This window comes from Solanum lycopersicum, chromosome 1, assembly GCF_036512215.1.
Source record: "Solanum lycopersicum chromosome 1, SLM_r2.1".
NCBI classification, from domain to species: domain Eukaryota; kingdom Viridiplantae; phylum Streptophyta; class Magnoliopsida; order Solanales; family Solanaceae; genus Solanum; species Solanum lycopersicum.
In genome coordinates this window covers 74,804,901-74,826,355 of record NC_090800.1, presented here as the reverse complement: position 1 = coordinate 74,826,355, position 21,455 = coordinate 74,804,901, and the positions used below count along the sequence as shown (strand labels likewise).

The following is a 21,455-nucleotide window of genomic DNA, read 5'->3' as shown; positions in this document are numbered from 1 at the left end:
CAATAACTTCTAAAAACTCAACAACTATTATTATCCCCAAAATCTGGAAGTCATCGTCACAAGAACATCTACTTCAAATTACTAAAGCTAAGAGTATCTAGAAGCTAAAATACATAAAAAGCTAGTCCATGCCGGAACTTCAAGGCATCAAGACATGAAGAGGAAGATCCAGTCCAAGCTAGAAGCATTAGCTCACCCTGAAATCCGGAGTAATGAAGACTGGCTAGAGTTGCGGTTGAGTTGAAGACGATGGCACGTTTGCTGCACTCCACAAATAAAAAAGAAGAAAACATAAAAGTGGGGGGTCAGTACAAACACAGGTACTGAGTAGGTATCATCGGCCAACTCAAAATAGAAAACAGTATATATCAGATAACATCATAAAATCAACTAATATCCTTAGCATGCAGCATTTACAGTTACTATAACCCTTGGTTACAACACCAAGCACATCAATGAGGACTCACGCCTCCTCATCATACTCATTTGGGAATTAGGTTCATTAGATTGAGTATATTATCATCTTTCAAGATTCATTATCTTTATTCCCCTCGTGTCGGTACGTGACACTCCGCTCCTCATATTCTATCCTGGTGTTGGAACGTGACACCCGATCCATATTCTATCCTGGTACCGGAACGTGGCACCCGATCCATATACTATCCTGGTGTCGGAACATGACACTCCGATCCTCATATACTATCCTGGTACCGGAACGTGGCACCCGATCCATATTCTATCCTGGTACCGGAATGTGGCACCCGATCCATATACTATCCTGGTGTCGGAACGTGACACTCCGATACTCATATACTATCCTGGTACCGGAACGTGGCACCCGATCCATATTCTATCCTGGTACCGGAGCGTGGCACCCGATCCATATACTATCCTGGTGTCGGAACGTGACACTCCGATCCATATACTATCCTGGTGTCGGAACGTGACACTCCGATCTTCATATACTATCCTGGTACCGGAACGTGGCACCCGATTCCCTAATCTCACTACTTTCGTTCATCAAGCCTCCTTTTACACTAAGGCATCATCATTAACAAAGTAGATTAGGGTTTCTTTTTCAAGATTTAAGATTCAATAGCTACATCATGCTTATTTCATCACAATTATATAACCACAACATGCAAACACACAATTAAGCATATAGAAGGGTTTACAACACTACCCAATACATATCATTCGCTATTAAGAGTTTACTACGAATAGTGTAAAAACCATAACCTACCTCCACCGAAGAATTTCGATCAAGCAAGCAATTTCCCAAGCCTTTTTCGTTTTCTCGTTTCTCCTCTTTGTCGTCGATCCTCTCTTTCTGTTCTTTTCTTTTTCTTATTCAAACCCTCTTTCTTTTACCCTAATTAGCATATAATTAAGAATAAAATATGGCAATAATAATCCACTAATTAACTTACGGTTACCTCTTATAACCCCCAAGTAATTAGACTTATTAGCATTAACCCACTAACTTTATAATTAAAGTAGGAATAGTCCAAAACGCCCCTTAAAATAATTACAGAAATCCGACCCAGTCTGGGATTACGCAGCCTGTGACGGGCCGTCGTGCCTGCGACGGTCCGTCCTGCTGCTCCGTCACAAAGTTCAGAGACTGAAATTCTCTGAAGAGTCTGTGACGGTCCGTCCTGCTATTCCGTTACGAAGTTCAGAGAGTCGATTTCAGTACCCATTTTTCAGAATTTCTAAGTGTTTTGAAACGAGACCCCTCGACGGTCCGTCGTGCTCATGACGGTCCGTCGTGGGTTCCGTCATCTCAGCCTGTTTTTCCAGAAATAAAATCTGCTGCTCAAAACGACTAAACAAGTCGTTACAAAAACAGTGAGTACAAATCATCTCTTCAATTCTTATTCAAGAAAATACATTATTAATAATCCTCGAATTATAAAAATCAAGCTCAAAACATTATAATTTGAGAAATATATCTTCCTCAATTATGGATAAATCTTAAAAGAGAACAATAAAATTATATTTACAGTCTTGAAAAATAAAATTATGTTTCTTCATATTTTAAAAATATTTCTTCAATGTTGAATGTTAACAAATAAATACTCAAATTTATTAAAATTGAATAAGATTATACATGTATCCTACGTGACATTCTATATGACAATTCACGTCCTATGTGAAAGATATTGCGTAAAACACGTGTATCTATTTATTCAAGTTTATATAAAATTAAATATCTATTTGTTCACACCCTTGAACAATTCAATTATCAACTAAAGTCAAGTTAAATACTATATTTATATATTATGATTTTTTTTTCAAATAAATAATTGTGAAATTTATGATAAAATTACATTAATTTTAAGTAATAAATTATTATATAATTTTTTTTGAACTCTTTAGGAAGTTGCAATTTCAGAAATTCCTATCTAAGTAAAACCTTCTTCTAATGAATATCCACAAAATGTTCTTGCACATTCACCAAGTTTTATAAGCTTTTTGTATATTATAGGAGTAGTATACTATTTGGACACTTATTATTTATAATTTTTTAGGTGATTTCTCTATTAGGTAAGTGAAATATTATACATGTTCAAAAGAAATAATTTAAATATGATAATATTCGTATTTCCTCATCAATATCATTTATCTTTAATTTAATACTGTTTATATTTTATAACACGTTATTGACATGTGTTTCTAACCAATTAAAAAGTTAATTTAATTGATAATTTTGAATCAATTTTATCAAAAATAAATATATCTTATATTTGATTGGATGATTTATAATTTTTTCATTCATAAAACATGTTATAATTTCAGTAAATAATTTCTTATAGTAAAAGAATAAGGGTTATGTATACATAAATAAAGTGAAAGTCAACAAATAAGGGGTAATGTAACTCTTAAATGAATTTGATTTATAAGTTTTAGATCATTGAAAGATGCAACAAAATGGTGAAGAAGTTTTTCTAAATAAATGAGTGTAGTTAGGTCGGAAATAACACAAGACTTCGTTGTAATCTTGTAAGAATCTGCCAAGATCGTTGATAATGATAATATATATATCTGATCAAAGAAGAAAAATATATGTCTATTTTTGCATACATCTTCTAGTCTAATTACTTTATTGGTATCAAAGTAAAATTAGTTAATTAGATGTGTTTATCTTTCACCTTCGTATAGTTAAAGTTTAGTGAAAGACGTATATTATGATTGTATAACATTTCAAAGAAATTTCTTTTTTTTTTATAAATGTTATGCCTTTCTGCCAAATTATCTCCCAATATGGATTGTCAAAGTAGTCAAATGATACATTACCGAAAAGATGTTATCGTAACTTTTCAATAATATATTGTTTGTATTATTTTCTTACATCAAACGAAGAAAATATGAGTGTTAGAAAGTTCAAGCCTCAATCTTTAAGAAATTTTTCAGCATGAATACCTAGACTTTTAAGTTGTGTTTTCTATCTCTACAAACTTTTGATATGTGTAATACATATATCACTAAAGATGTTTTTAATGATATATTATTTGCGATTTGTTAATTCAAAACAAAGTAGATTCAAGCATCGAAAATTGACACTTATAAATATAAAATTTAAATTTAAAATTTAAAATTTATCAAATAGATTTTAATGGAAAAGAAATTGCATGTCAAGTTTATTTATTTTTGGAATGAATAATGTACCATCCACCAAGAAAATGAATCCATAGAAGTCGCTTGACATCCACTTAAAAATATTTAACTTGTAAAAAGTATACTCGAAAAATTAAATTTTAAGTAATAAAGATAGTTAAATTGTTTAGATAATTTTTTTTTACTCAATAAACATTTTATCTAACTTTACTTTCTTAAAATTTGATATACATTAATTTACTTTTAAAATCGACGTGACATAAATAATTTCCTTAAAATGGTTTTTAAAGTTCACAAATGGTCTCCATAAAGATGTTCTTAATTAATTTTTTTAACCAGATAAATAACTTTTTCTTTATATATTAAAAAAGGGATTCCATAATCCATAAATTAAGAATTTAAATTAATTTTGTCTATATAACAAGTTCACAATAGTCATGCCTAATAAATAAATAAAAAATAGAACTTACTATTGATGAGCAACATATACAAAATTTTTATTATCCATCAAACACAAAATCTACCTTTTGTCTAAAAAACAACAATTCTTGAATATTTCAAACATTTAACCTACTAAATTGACTATAAATTATTTTTTATAGGCTACAATTAGAGCTTATGACTGACCAACTATATGAATTCTTCTCTTACTATCATTTTTTGAGTTTTTTTTTTTACACAAAGATAAAAATTCAAGATCAGATATTTCAAAAAGTGCAAAGTGGCCTAACCCAATAGTGAACTATTTGAATTTTCTTCAACAATTAAAGTGAATTTATGAGATATTAACTATCGGTGGAGAGTGTCCATCTGAAAAATCAACTCGCAATTTTCTTACTCTTTCCAATTTTGTCAATTAAGCAACTACATGGGATTCTATGTGTTGTGTGTTTATATAACTCTATAAATTGATCAACAAACCCCAATTGTTTTTATTTATTTTTTTACTAAATTATATAATAATTATTAATGGAATTGGGTAATGACTTTTTTAAGTATTTAGGATGATCCTCTGTGTGTTGCTGCCCCACAAGATGGAAATTAAATGTTTTGTGTTCATGTCTTTCATGATACGAAGTCATCTGTGTTAATGGAGCTTTAGACTTCCAAATTGGAATCCAGATTTTCCTTAGGTCTCAATGTGTGATTTTCTTTGCGAGTTTGGGTTTAGTTGGTCTCTTATACGCGGAGCATTGGGTGGGATCAAGAAATTAAAAATTAAATATTGCGGTGAAAGACAAACTCAAAATACAAATAATTAAATCAATGAATTTGTATCGATAACTTATTCACATGGTGTTGTTTACTTGTGATTAAAATTTAATTTGTATCATGAATTAATATTAAAATAAAGCGTAGTAATGTAAGTGTTTAATCTCGATAAGAAAAACATAAGCCTTTCTTATTTTTATGCAGTAACTATAGTAGAATAAAATAAGAATAGAAACTGGACCGGACTGCTCAAAGGTAAAGATTACAATTTGCACGATAGGCCCCCTTTTTTTTCAATAGCTTTCCCCTTTTTTTGTACTACTATATTCAATTAATATTTTTCTGGCATCTTATGAACCTTTTATTATTTATAATATAGTTTAGCCGAAAGTTAAAAAAAAATTATAAGAATTAAAAGGAAAAATAACTTAATACATGATTTTAAGTTTTTTATTGTTTATTTTTAAAAAAAAAATTACTTAAATCTCTTATTTAACTTTTAATTGAAATCTAGCATATACATAACACGCTCTTTCTTCCCCACGTTTTACTACTCCCTAATGTCACTCATTTTTCTCTCTAGTTTCACTCAATTATCTTTTCAGTTACAATCATTGTGCAAATTGATTTTCAAATTTTTCATCTCTCAATCAAACAAATTCAAACATCAGTCTTCACTTTTGAATTTTAGGTTTTCTCTCATAAATTTGTTTGATACTTTGATACATCGTCTTTTCCGTTCTTTCTATTAAAGCATCTCTTTACTTCGATTTTTATTTTGGTTCATAGTTTTCTATATGATACGACGCCCGATATATTCAAGTCCGCATTATTTAGGGTATGTCTTTTTAAGCTTCCTTTAAATTGTCTGAGATTTATATTGCGTTTGATATCTTAAACTGAAATTGAATGGCACATGAAGCAAATGTGTTATAGTGTTTAGTAAAATTGATTTAAAAACTGATACATGCAAAGACCCTATCTTAACACATTTGCTTCATGTATCATTGAATTTCAGTTTAAGATATCAAATACAATATAAATCTCAGACAATTTTAATAAAAATTAAAAATACATCCCTAAGCAATGTGAGTTTGGAAATGACAGGTGCTGCTCTTTTTCCCTTTTTTTTTGGTGAAGGGGGTGGTGGGGGAGGAGGTAGTGGTTTGCAACCTTTGGTTTAGAGGATTCTGGAATATTTTTGTTCTGCTCCTTCCTCAAGTTCAAAATGGTCATGCAAAATAAAAATATTTATTTTCTGCCCAATCTTCGTCATCAAAATCGTATATTTTCCGAGTTGTATCTGGATGTTCATCGGTGAGCGCAAAGAAAGCAATCCATGTGTATCAGACAGAAAAGATGAACCAGAATAAAAATCGAAGTAAAAAGATGAAAAACTTTAAGAGAGAGGACGAACAAGACGATATTTTAAAGTATCAGACTAAATTTATAAGAGAAAATCTAAAATTCAAAAGTGAAGACTGATGTTTGAAATTTGTTTGATTGAGAGAGAAAAAAATTGAAAATCAACTTAGATAATGATTATAACTGAAAAGATAATTGAGTAAAATTAGGGAGAAAGGGAAGGAGTGACATACGGAGTGGTGAAACGTGAAGGAAGGAAAGAGGGAGTTATGTATCTACAATTACAAGTTAAATAAGAGATTTTAAGTAATTATTTTTAAAAAGTAGGGAAAAGTAGACAATAAGAAACTTAAAGTTGTATATTTAAATTATTTTTTCATTAATTATTACGTTTTTTTGCTCTTTTTTAGCACAACGGTTATTTATTTAGCGTGTATCAATTACTAAGTATCATATGATAGTCAAGTATCAAACGTCAAACTTTATTAAGGAATTTCCTGTAAAATGTAAATTAGTTGTGATAGGATGTAATTCTTATCTTACACTATAGGATTCTTTTAATTTTTACTTATTAAAATATGATCTATATATAATTATATAAATGTTAAACGACTTTTCGGTCCAAATGTTATATTTGCGAGGTCATTTGCACGAATGTCCTATTTTAGTGTAATTGTTAAATTTTTTTCCCTCTAATTTGTGATTGTTAATGTTTGTTTTTATTATTTTAAGTAATAAAAATCTTACCATTGACATTGAAAATAATAAAATAAAAAACTCACAAGGCACAAGTTATACACCTACAAAATTATACCTTAAATATAATTTATTCCTACAAAACTTTTGTCAGTTTGCCTTGCAAAATTAGGTTATAGATAAAAATATTTTAGTGAACAAATTTTCACTAAATGAAAGGTAAGAACAAAAATTAAAGGTTACCCCTAAAATTTCTATCCGTATAAATACTTTGATATTTTCACAAGTTTTAAAAATAGGAATAAAGATTAAATAATAAACTAATAAAAAAGACATTTGTCAAAATCATCCTAAAGGCAAGGGATATGGAGTTAAATCAATCAACACAGGAAAAATTATGTAGCAAAGTATGTAATAGTAGGTATTTACTATAAATTATCCTAGTACAAGAGAATTACAATTTGTAACTATAATTAGGATTTTATAGAAATTTTTTCTCTTATTCTTATTTATACTTTCGTCGCCTCTCTCTCCTTCTCTCCTCCTTTTCAATATAAATACAAATAATAACAATCAATGATACAAATACAAAAAATAACTGTCAACTATACAAATTCTACACAATGATACAAACTACAAATACACATGGCAACAAACGAACAGAAATATACATAAAGGCAACAAATACACAAGACAATAAATGATGTTTTCTTTCAGTGATACAAAATAGAAACACACATGGCAACAAATGCATACACATTAATACAAATGTAATTTACTATGAAATACAACATTGAACTCGTTGATATGCTTGAACTTTGATACAACATTGATATAAATGTATGCATCGATATATACGCATACTAGATACATATATATAATTACCCAACATATATAAAAATACAATTGAGCTCTCTCGCTCGTCTCTCTCCTCCTTCTTACATGTAATTATGAATCGTGATTTAACTAACCGTAGCTAGATTGCTTAACTATGTTTCTTAGTCTTTATTTTTGAATTTTCCTCCTACCCAAAGATTGACCCAGGCTCGGCCCAAGTCTAACAGGCCCATTTTAGATCAAGATCAGCCTAACTTGCCTTGGGTAGGGAAGTTGGATGTGCAAATTGAATGAAAAGCCCATTTTAGTAGGAATTTCGATTTTTAACCATATTTGATCGAGTTAGAAAATTAATGATTTTATAGTTTAACAAAAGGGAAAATTGTATATAATAGCAAACTAACCTAAATTAAATGGAATAGCTAGGGTTTGATTTAATTGTGCTCCATAGCAAACATTAGCTAAAATTTGCCAGCGTCTCTCTCCCAAAAATCTCGCTCGCCACTCTCCTTTCTCGCTCGCCTTTCTCGCTTTATACACATAAGTGTATAATTCTGTTTCTGTTTTGTATAAAGCGAGAGAAAATTGTATATACACATGCAAAAATGTATATGTTCGTGTTATATACTTAATTATACAGTTTACAAACATTTTACTTCAAATATTGCAGAGAAAAAGGCCAACGAATTATACAATTGCGAATTATACAATTGCAGTGAAATACAATTTTCTCTAGCTTTATACAACAGAAGTGTATATATTGTGTTTCTGTTTTTGTATAAAGCGAGAAAAACATATATCTTCTTGCTATACACTTATAATTAGCAATATACATACATTTTAATTCGATTCAACTGTATGCAAAACAAATTATACAATTGCAGCGAAATAGGCCAGCGAATTATACAATTGTATATGTATAGCAAATTATACAGTTTTATGTTTGCTATGGAGCGCAATTATGCAAAGTTTGTTATAGCATACAAATATGAATTTTTTGTTTGCTATATGTGAAAGTTGCCTAACAAAATAGTACTTAAAACTTAAAAATATTCTTTTAGTTCTGAGTCATTATAACTTTAAAATTAGCACAACATTTTTCAAGGTTTTAAAACATTTTAAGTAATCTATCCCTAAACCAATATCAAATAAAGGTTCACTCATCCAATCCCTTAAAGACATTTTATCCCACTTCATCTTCCCTGCCCTTGTATGCATCGCCCGTCGCTCTTATCGATTAAATGATCCGGTGAAATGTTTGGATTGCAACGATGTGGGCAGTTCGCTGCCCGCAACGTCGCGAAAAGTCCATTAAATCTTATCATTTAGAGGAAGGAGCGAGGGGCGGTGTGTACAAAGGGCAGGGACGTAGTCAACGCGAGCTGATGACTCGTGCTTACTAGAAATTCCTCGTTGAAGACCAATAATTGCAATGATCTATCCCCATCACGATGAAATTTCAAAGATTACTCGAGCTTGTCGGCCAAGGCTATAAGCTCGTTGAATATATCAGTGTAGCGCGCGTGCGGCCCAGAACATCGAAGGGCATCACAGGATTGGTCCTCACTGATTCAATCAAAATCCGTAAAAATAACCATTAAAAGATACAGCGCAAAAATAACATCCCCGCCCAAAAAAAAAAAAAGGAAGTCAATTAAACCAATAAGAATTGATTAAATTAGGTCAAATATTATGGCACATGCATGTTGTTGGATAAATCATATCACATAATGTTCAAATACCCAACTTTACAACTTGTACAACCTCACAGAATAACGTTCAAACATGTTGCAACCAGCATGTTTGTGTCGAATAGAAAACAATACGTTCAATTAAACTCGTAGAATTCGTTCGATCCATAATTTTTTTTTTTTGTTTATGACCCTTTCCAATGTCAGATAGAAAAAAAAATCCAGCCAAATATTAGGTCATGGGTGTATGGCTTTATGATCAAACACTTCTCCCAAATAATTTGGAATTCGAATATACTAAATACATTCACTACGATTAAACATTAACTTAACTACATAATTTATCGACAATTTCTAACTAATCATTAGCTAAATAAGATTAGCATGAGACCTTTTTAATTTAGCGATATTCTGTTATTAATTTACCGATTTTAAAATCAGAATGGAATATTATTTAGAAAATGAAAACAGTAGCCGTCCAGAATCGTGAACAGTTTGCACGTGTAAACGGTCATTGTATTTATGAAGAATGATTGTGTTTAAATTCAAATTTTTAGATCTCAAGTCAATAAACAATTTATAACTAAAGTACTGTGCATTATTTAGTTCGTGGATTAGTTAAAGGTTGACAACAAATGAGTTCCTGAGCAACAAAATGTATATATAATTAAAAAAATCATAACGGAATACTAACAATTATGAAGTCATATTGGCATACATGTGAAATCAATAATTATTATAATTTCGTGACAAGGTCAGAATTTTAACTATAATATTTAAAATATAAAAAATTAAAATCCCGTAAAAGTTAAAATGTATAAATATGTTATATAGATACATTAAAAATATTTTTTTACTAATCAGTATAATTTTCTAATGAAGAGGTGTCGATATCCGTCGAGAGATCTAAAGGGGGGAGTTGAGATAATTTATTAAACTAAAATTTGTTACACGGGAAACCCTAGCATGACTTTGATCACCCTTATCTTGTGACAGATTTAATTTATTGCATTAAAAACTTTTTAAAAAATAAAATAAGAAAGTGACACTTTTTTTTAAAAAAAAAAAAAGAAAAGGTTTCGACATGTTAATGAAATTAAAATTTTACAATATGGTTGTGATTTTAATTCAAGTCAAAGTAAGAAAGAATCATAAACTTGTGAAATTGATGAAAAGATGTAAACAGAAGCACATGATTTGACTGATCTGTAAATGTAGGGTTGCTATAAAAATCAAACACAATATAGGAACGTCGTTGACACATCATGGTATTAATTTTGTTTTAATTGAAACAGCAAAAAAAAAAAACAAAAAAAAAATCTGCAGGGATTAAAAGTCATGGATGTACTCATTGAACATTTGGACGCTACAGATTTGATTTTCACACTAATAAGATAGAGTTAATCAAAAATAGTCTTTTTATTTTTATAAAATAGGAATAAGACGGTATATATACCATCCTTTTTAAACTACACATGAAAATTATATTAAGATGTATTTATTATGAATCAAATTAATATTTAAAAACTAAACTATTACGAAATATAAAATTTTATCATTATATCATAATGTTATCATTCAAATTGAATTCGTATGCACTATTCATAAATTTACATTAATTATACGTTATTCAAATTTAAATTAATCGAAATTCGAATCAAATACCAAATCAATTGAAATGGCTAAAACCAAAGTCAGAGAAATAGAAAGAGAGTGCACATGAAGTGTGTGTGAAATCCATAAAATTGGAGAAGAAAATCACATGCATCCACAGAGGAGGGAGGAAGTGACATCATATAGCGGAGCCAAGTAAAATCGAAAGATTCATTTAAATTTCATTCGATATAAAATAAAATAATTAAAAATATAATATTATATATATAAATTTTGAATTTTTTAGTAAAAAATTATAATATATAAATATTTGTTGCTGATAAACTCTTTACAACTACTATTCCTTATCTGGCCACGACTTCTCCTCTTTCCCATGTCCCCAACATTCAAACATCACGTGTTCCCCTCTTTTCTATTTTTTTTAATTTTATTTTATTGTAAGAATATAATATTATTTTATTTAATAAATATACCAAACTTTTTTTTTCACTATTGGAAACTTAATATTCGACCTACTAAGATAATTATAGATGGTTAGGTTTTAGTAGATTAACGAGGGATATGACAAAAACAATTAAGTTGAATCATAGTACTATGCTATTGTAAAGAAGGAATTTTTATAAGTCTAAATGTACTTGGATGATTAAAAATTTTAATTGCTTTATGCTTAAATAAATGAGCGCAAAAAATATCTCTCTCGTAATAAATAACTTTCGTCGTTTTTTATAAGTTGTTAATTTTAGTCTCAAAACACCTACTATTACAAAATCAGAGTTTGATTAATTTTCTTTTTTTCATTTTCAATCCCTTAAGTAAATAATTTTTAATGTAAATATTGATTATATTTAAAAGGATTAAAGAGTAAAATAGTGTAAAACGCTTGTTATTTACGATTTCTTTGAATATATATGAAAGCAAAGTGTGTTAAATCAAATATGGGAAGAATGAAGTATATCAATGTTTTTATGTGTTAATTTATATGACACATTTCAAATAATTTAATAACAATATTAAATATGTAAAAATTATAATAAAAATAAATTTATTTACTTAAATCTCGAAATTAAAAAATATATATTATATAAATCGAGACGAAAGCGAGTAAAGCCTTACTTATAATTTTGGTTCTTTCGAGTTATTTGATGATATCACTTTATAGTTAAAAATGAAAGTAAAAACAAAAAGGTGACAACATAGAAGTAGGATTATCACCTTACATTTTTCATTTTTCAATGAACCAATTCTTGGAAAACTTAATGAACTAATAAGATATACTTATACTTATTATTATACAAATATGTGGGAAATAGGAAAGGGGGTTTGTATCTACAATTCAAAGTATAAGTATTAATTTATTAATATAATTAACCATATATCAAAAGATACCCTTTAGATAACAGTGCTAATACCTTCACTTTCGCCTCAAGACAATATTATTATTTTTATACTTTACTTAAAATGTAAATTTTCTTTCTCGATTGAGAGGATGTTTTTTTTCAAATTGATAGGCTAATTATATATAAATAACCTTACTTACAAATAAATTTTAATTATTCAATCTTATCGTGCTTTACCCAAAAGGATAGAATATTTTATTTTATTTTTGTCAGAATTAGCATTGAAAGTTTCATAAACTAATGTTTTTATTAACATTGAGATTTGAGAAACTACTTGCAAAGATTGCTAAATTCAAACTTGTTTTTGCAGTGTATGTATACTTTCACTGCAAAACTTGTCCTTAAAACACTTTTTTACCCACTTACTCTTATTCCCCCTTTTTCTCTAATTTTTAGAGTTTTCTACTTAAATATTAGACTTTTTGGTTATTCAACAAACAAGGTTCACGTATCCATTAGTCGTAACATTACTTTAATAACAAGCCTAACTCGCATATCACACACTGCAATCGACTACTAGACCAAAGCCCTAATCGCACAAAAAAGATATTCATTGACTATTGATAGAAAAAGAAAAAATAGTAACGTTTTCTTAAAGAAAAAAAAAGAGCTTATCACTATTTCAATGAGGAATGATTTCTTTTGTGCCATGTATGAGTTATTCGATAAAAAATATAAATTTCCAATTAATTTGTGGTGCGATGAAAAAAAAAAGTGTTTCTAGTAATGTAGAAACATTTAATTGGTACATAATGAAGTTACAAGGCCATAGTAACACAATGAATCATGATTTTGCCATTTTTCATTTTTTTGTGATGATAAGGCAAAACAATAATAATTGTACAAAATGTTATGATTAATAAGATGTTGGTAAATAAATGGAAATATGGTAGAGTACTTTTTATTTTTTTGCTCTTAATCTAGATTCGTTAATCCTCACTGGTCACCCACATTTCCAGATTTCAGAGTATTCTTTATGGGCTACACGTGACTCTTTTTTCTCTTTATGCTCTTTTATTTTTCTCTCTCTATTGTGAATGATTGATTATTATCTATAATTTAAAAAAAGAAAAAAAAAACTCAGAAGTGCCAGGGAAGTATGAATATATTCTCTCTTTAATTATTATAACACCATGTTAATTAATCATCATTATGTTCTTAATCAAAGTATTAATATTCATTTCACATTACAATTTTAAATTGACAAACATTTGCATAAACGGTTACTAGTTTATATACCATGTCTGTTTTGATTGTTACTTAGTGTTGTACCGTCTAAATCTATTGTTACGTGATAACGATGAAAAAATTCATTTTATATAACAATAGATTTGATACGATTGTGTTGTTACCTTAATATATTTAATTTCATTTTGTCTTTATTTAATATCTATATAAATAAAAATTCATTGAATCAATATAATATAATATAATACGAAAATATATTATGAAATAATACGTAACGATCGAGCAAAGTGAAAAAGGGGGGGAACATGGTAAGATGGTCCTCTTGGAATTTTTACTTTCCCCAATGTGGAGTTTGGGAATAACGAAATGAGTTGATTTGTGTAGAAGCAAAGGGTTACAACCCTATCCATACATGAGAAAGAATTATAAAAGGAAAGAAAAAAGATGAAGTGTTATATACAAAAGGGAGTTGATTTCATCTTCTGAAGTCACTTGAAAGGAAAGAATTGCAAAGACTAATTTTATTAGTCAAATAACTAAAAAGGATAGAAAAGTTTACTCATATTCAATAAATTGAATCAATAATATAACTTATGTATCTTGCATATACAATTTTATCATTCAACCATAGCTATGTGTATAAGATAATACTATTAGGTAACTTATATAGTTGATATTAAGTTATTTATCTTTTCTGATTTTCACGTATTTGATGGTCCACTTTTTAGTATTACAAGATTTCATTAATTTCGATGGTTAAATATGAGATCTCTGATTAGGAATGAATCCGAAAGTTTGAGGCTATTATTTCATTGTTGTATAAGGCAAGATATATAGTGTACGAGTAGTGGTCCATTTAGATAGAAAGTGGAAAGTGGGGAACACTAACATGGGGATTTTGATAATAACAAAGTTTTTTTTTTTTTGTTTTACAAAGAAACTTGTTATTTCCTAAGCACTCTATATTTTCTTACACAAAAAGCCAGACGACCTCTACAAGAATATTTGTTCTTGCATTGGTTCAATCATGCATTGTGATTCATATTTTCCCTGTCTTCAATGGGATCTAATCTATGCACCACTTTCAATCAACCATTACCTTACTCTCATTCCCACATTATGTCTATGAACCCGCAAACTCTACACTAGCTTCGCCTCTCCTTTATCCAAAGATTGAATTCAAATCGTATAAATCAAAACATTTCAAATCAACAATATTTTACCCTTTAGTATGATTTTTCGCTTTGAGTCTTGACTAATCTGAATTCACCAAATTTAATATGAATGAATAGAGTAAGAAGAAATTGTACAAGTAGGTAAGAATAGTACATGTTACGTTTGCATGGGTGACATATGTGTATGGGGAAGTAGATGAGATAGACATTGAAATTTGAGCCAAAAAAAAAACCCAGAAAGAGAAGAAAAAAGGAGTGTAGATAGATTGTGGAAGGACAAAAAAAAAAGCTAGTATAGTAGCTAAAGAGGTCCCCTTCTTCTTCTTTTTTTTTTCACCCCGTACCTTACTGTCCTGCACTAAATGAGGACCCATAATGACAGAGTAAAAATATGATAATGACAATAGAAAAAAGTTTGAACAGAAACCCCCCTATTACTCACCAAAAACACCTATAAATATTAACCTATAGTTCTTTTCAATTGTTCAAAAATTACTTAATCAGTTACTATAGTACATCACCTATAGTATAATGAAATAGACAACTCTCTTCTCCTAGTCCACTCTTCTTGGCAATTAATGCAACTTTGCCTGCCCACTCCATCATCATTTTTTTTGGTTTATATAAAAAAAAACTCAAATTCGAGACCTATAATAAAATATGAGAGAATGCTTACTACTAATCGAGTAGAATGTCAGGGTGGTGAATAGATAAGCCTGACATAAATGAAAAGAGCAAAGTAGTGCTCTAATTAATGCAATGGCCTATGTATGTACTGTACATTTTCTGTGAAAGAAGAGAAGCAGATAAAGACATATTATGGAAGCCAAATTTTGCTCTACTTGTTCAACATTTCATTTGGCTTCCATTCAAATCTAAATGAACAAAGGACAAGGTGAAAGTAATAGGACAAAGAAAACAATGTAATAATAACAAAAAGAAATACTGGTAGATAATTTAGGTGCTGAATTTAACTATATGTACATTACATGTAGTGCACAACAAAAGAAAAACAAAAATAAAAGTAGCAAAATTTTTTCTGGCTGCAAATAGTAATTTCATTTTTTTTCTTGCCCTTTGTACAAAGATATTGGTACCAAATTAGGATTTTCATCTGCACTCCGATAGTATAAACATTGTCCAAGCTAATTAAATAGTTGTTCTTCGTCGGGTTTTCTTCGATGAATTAGCAGCTCAGTGCCTCATATTTCATAGGAATAGGGCGATTAAACCCGGTTCCTGCTTGAGACAAGAGATTTCCAACAATTGCAAGGTCTCTACAGAACACACCTTGAAATGAAGATGCATTTGTTGAGGTTGATACCACCACTTTGCTTTCTGCCCTGCTGTTGTTACATGATGATGTAGTATTAGCAGCAGCCTTTGGAGGTACTCTTGATGTAGTATTCAACGAAGCAGAAGCCTCTACTGCTCTCCGTGATGCCGCATTTCTGATTGGTTCAGCTCGAGATTGTTGTAGTTCTTGAGTTTGCTGAACTTGTTGTTGCTGCTGCTGCATTGCTTGTAGTGCAGCTGCTGCCTTAGTTCTCTGTTTCTCAGCAGCTTCTTCATCGATGATTGTTGTCATTAACTTTGTATAACCTTTCTGGATCAATCGATACAATAGCAAGGCAGACAATTTTGCGCGATCCCTTATAGAATCAACATCCTTCTCATCCGCAAACTCACACCTTTCCACAAAACTTGTTGATTTATCAGGCTTGTGTCTTAAAGTGAGCAAAAGATGTGCTCTTTCCAATTCAGATCTTGAACAACCCCGTCTCAAACCAATCAACGCGTAGTTATCTACATTCATCATTTCACCAGAAGCAACTCTCTGCTTCAGTTCTTGCATTTTGGCACCCAAAGAACAAAGCCTCCCGGGAATCTCCCTGTATTGTACACATTGACGCTTCCATACAGGTCCAGGTAATTTCCTATCCCGTAGAATTGAATTATACAACAGTTTCAAATGTTCAAGATCGTGAAGACTGTCGGGCAAGCATCGAATAGCTTCAAACAAAGCAGCTCTAGTCCTAAGAGCATCGATGCAAGAAGGGTCTAATGCTAATGTTCGATTACAATCAGCAATCGCCTCAGCAATTCGACCAGAAGATCGATATGCTGAAGCCCTATGCACGTAACATTCAGCCAAAAACCCTTGTGGAGCCCCACGACGACCATCCACAATTTTAGAAAAATGTCTTATAGCTTCTGAATAAAGACCTGCATCAAGAGCTGCAATGGCAGCTGTCTTTCGACGAAGCAAGAGCTTGATATGGCTGAGTAGTTGAGAAATGCTCTCCGACTCCGTTTTAGGAGGCGTCGGAGGCTGGCTATTTGCAATGCCCGGTTCACCGGAGATTGGAAATTTAGCAAATGAAAAACTATCATCCGACCAGCAAATGCTTTCGCGACGGAATGCATCCGTAGCAATGCGTTTACCGGTCTGTAAGAGTACCATTGCGTCTTCCATTAGACCCAAATGGCAACAAGCCTGACCAAGAACCAAGTACCTGGAAAAAAACAATTAACAAATGTGAAAAATTGAATGTGTTGTTCAAGTCAACTCGTTCACCATAGATTCACACTAAACAAAACAATTTCAATAAAGACATTACATTTTTCAAGGACTAGTTAATACTATAACGAAGCAAAGCAACAAAATAGATTTAACTTGAACGCAATAAAAAAATTCAAGATTAGTAAAATCCCATCAAATTATAAATACAGCTAGCGGTTATTGCGTAATATACAAGCCATTGTTACAATCAATGGAACAGAAAAATTACCTCCATTTCCCTTCTTTATCACAGTTCTTGTAGATTCCGGCCATAACTTTCTTCTTCAAATCGGAAACGGAAAAGCACTTGAACCCGGGTTCATCACGACCCGGTGACCCACTACCAGACGAAAGTAGCTTCATTTTCTCTCTCGAGAACTGTGTGGATGAGTTATCCGACGACCCAGATGACGAAGTCGACGACGATGATGTCTCATCGACGGGCATTTTCAGACTGGGAATGTAGTCTTGTAGCATATCGGCGACGTCTTTGAATCGCCGGAGATAGAGTAAAGATCGAGCTTTTAACTCAAGGGCTAACTCAAAACGAGGTAACAGAGCAAGAGCAGCATCGAGAAGATTAACAGCAGAAGCAATCTCGTTGGGTTCTTGAGTAGCAATGAGAAATTTCGCATCTTTAATATATTTATCAACAATCTGTATAATCAAATCACATAAAAACTATACATTATTAAATTGGGGGAAGAAAATAAACAAAAATATAAGATTTTCATGTTTTTTTTTTTTTGGTTTACCTTTCGATTGCTAATCCACCAATGTTTCTTTTCAGAACAAGAAATAGAAGAATTAGGAGAGGCAGCCATGGTTGATGTATAATGATCAACCATTAAAATGCTTCACTTGTTGGGGTTTTGAGAAAGCTTCTCAAATACTCATTTATTTTTCCTCTTCGAATTTTGAAGAGAGAGAAGTGAAGGGGGAGAGAGAGGGAATGGAGTGGAGATGTAAATAAGAGAAGAGAAATAGAAGAGAGAGAGGCTTAATAGAGATTACAGAGTGCCAGCTTTGACCTGAGCAGAGAGAAAGCATTGATCCTTCTGCTTCTTCGCTGGCAAACCACCCACCCATCCCATATTCTTTTCTCTAACACCCTACCTATTTTCTGAGTTAATGAATATTTGACTCATTGATATAGTTGGATTAAATTTGAATTTGTCATTGAACCGCTTCATAATAATAAGAGACAAAACTCTTTTGCGTCTAGAAGTTATTTTTATTAATGAATATTTGGCTCTTTGATAATAGTTTGATTAAATTTGAATTTGAGATTAAACAAATACTTCTATACCTAGAGACTATTTTTATTAATGAATATTTGACTCATTCATGTACTCTGATTAAATTTGAATTTGAGATTAAACCACTTGACAATAAGAGCAAAATACTTTTATTCTAGAGGTTATTTTTATTAATGAATATTTGCCTCATTGATATTATCTAATTAAATTTGAATTTGAGATTAAACCACTTGATAATTAGAGGCAAAATAAGTTTATAACTAGAGACTATTTTTTTTTTTTATCAATTTTATTTATCATATTTTGCATTCTAAAGTTAAACTATTTCAATTTTTATTTAATATTTTTAATGGTGATAAATACAAATAAATGGAGAAAGTAATGAAGTAAGTAATTCCTTCACTTCATTTATTAGATTTAACTTAACCCAAATTCAAAATATTTAGGGACAGTTTTATTGAGTGTACAAGAACATATAAAATAAAGTGTATTAGTAATGATTGCATTAGTTATGGTAGCGTTATTTATGATGAGTCTTTATTTATGCAATATTTAGTTTTGTATGCTAAAAACATTATTAGTTTACAAAGGTACCCTCCATAAATATAATGAAAAGGATGTAAAAAACGTTTTTTAGGACAATTGTGTATTTAATAATGTTAATGAATGTATTAAAAACTTATTACATTACTAATGTATAAAAATAAATAGAAATAGTAATATACATTCCTCAATACACAATAAATTTTAATACTAATACAAGTATTAGTTAGCATAGCATTCAAACGTTTACCAACAAGATATTATTAATAATCAAGTTAATACAAGCATTATTTTCTTTAATACATTCTACCAAACGATCTCTTACTCTCTTTGCCTAATTACTGTATTTATCGCACGAAATTATAAATAAAAAAGATAATTTACTATTTTATTGTTTGAATATAATAAATATAATATTTTAAAAATATAATAAAAATAGATTAAAAATTAAATGTAAAGTTATTTCTTATTTTCATAAATTAAACGAATATCTTTGAATGAAAAGAGGATTAACCATTCTCGGAGTAGAATAAATAGACTACTTCAATTTTAACACCTTTTTTTTTTTATGATTGTTATTTATTTTATTAATAGTTTAAACATTATAATTGTCTCGGTCGTAACTTAAATTTTGTTACATTAGTATAGTTTATGTTTTAATTTATTTATTAGAGTTGAATTAAGCCAAATTTAAAATACTAATAACCATGTTTGGAGTGTGAAATAAATAAACTACTTCAATTTTTATACTTGTTTGAATAGATGTTATTTATTGTATTTATAGTTTAAATATTATATTTGTCTAGATTATAACTTAAATTTTTTCTTATGTTAATATAATTTAATTTTTTATTTATTTATTAATTTTGACTTCACCCAAATTTAATATACTAATAACCATGCTCGGAGTATAGAATGAATAGACTACTTCAATTTTTGTATCTTATTTAAATGATTATTATTTATTATATTAATAGTTTAAATTTTATTATTTGGTTTTATAGAATCCAAATTGAAAATACTAAAAACCATGCCCGAAGTATAAAATGAATAGACTACTTCAATTTTTATATCTCATTTGAATGATTATTATTTATTGTATTAATAGTTTAAATTTTATTATTTAATTTGATAGAATCCAAATTGAAAATACTAAAAAGCATGCTCGAAGTATAAAATGAATAGACTGCTTCAATTTTTATACCCTGCTTCTTTGGTTGTTTTTTATTGTATAAATAATAATGTATACATTATATTTGTCTGTAATTTAAATATTATTATAATATAATTAAATTTATGTTTTATTTATTAGGTTTGACTTAACCCAATTTTAAAATACTAATAAGCATGCCCAGAGTAGAATAAATAGACTACTTCAATTTAACAAGTCATTTTTAATATTTATTAATAAGTCATTATCTAACAATATGTATTAATGAAGAAATTAGTATAAAAGGGGATAAATTTTTCAAAATCATAATTGATTTATATTTTTTAAAAAGGTTTAAAGAATGATTTTAAAAAATTAAAATAAAAAAACAACATAATAAATATTACTTAGTAAAATTCGATGTCTCTCGAAATATTCTATATTTTTATTTAGGTGTATGTTTTCTTCCAAATTCCCAATTGTCTTGATATCTCTCATGTTTCACTTGTACCTAAGCCAGAAATATATTAAATTACTGTAGTAATAATTGTTTGGTAGAAAATATTAGATTAGTAAGTAAATTTTGAGTGCCCATTTTTTTTAAAAAATAAAAAATAAAAAACTGATAAAAATTTAGAAGTTTCCTGAATTGAAAGATTATGATGAAAAAACTGATAATTTCCGGTTTCCAGATCACGGGTGAAAATAAAAAATAGCATATAAAATAAGATTAAAAAAATTATTATAAAAATAAATAGAGAATCTATAACCCGCTTTAATTAATATTTCTCGTGATAAAAATTATTACCCTTTTGTTCCTTTGCTTTTCTTTTATTACAAAAAAAATTAATAAACCCTCTTAAATTATTTGGCAAATATTGTTTGGGTGTTTGCATTGATGAATCTTACAATCAAAAAGTACAAGCAGCAATATAATTTACCTTCTAAGTTCATTTTATTTATTTATTTTAAATTTTATATGTTTTAAAAAAATAATAATATATAAATATTTTATCTTAATTATTAATGAATAATTTTAAATTTACAAAAATAATTTGAGGAATAAAAATTAATGTAACCAAAATAATTATTTTCTTATTATGCTAAAAGTAATAATAGTTGTCCACTGTTGACTTGGTATATC

At 29.3% G+C, this 21,455-nt stretch overlaps 1 protein-coding gene across 1 annotated transcript; it reads right to left on the bottom strand.

Moving 5' to 3' along the window:
* Positions 1 to 15,720: 15,720 nt before the first annotated feature.
* On the bottom strand, positions 15,721 to 18,484 carry LOC101245693 (uncharacterized). The gene is made up of 3 exons (XM_004229354.4): positions 18,115 to 18,484; positions 17,589 to 18,016; positions 15,721 to 17,312 (listed from the first exon to the last, which is right to left on the bottom strand). Exons 1-3 carry the CDS (start codon positions 18,205 to 18,207, stop codon positions 15,983 to 15,985), a joined length of 1,851 nt encoding a protein of 616 aa, XP_004229402.1. The 5' UTR covers positions 18,208 to 18,484; the 3' UTR covers positions 15,721 to 15,982.
* Between the last annotated feature and the right edge of the window lie 2,971 nt (positions 18,485 to 21,455).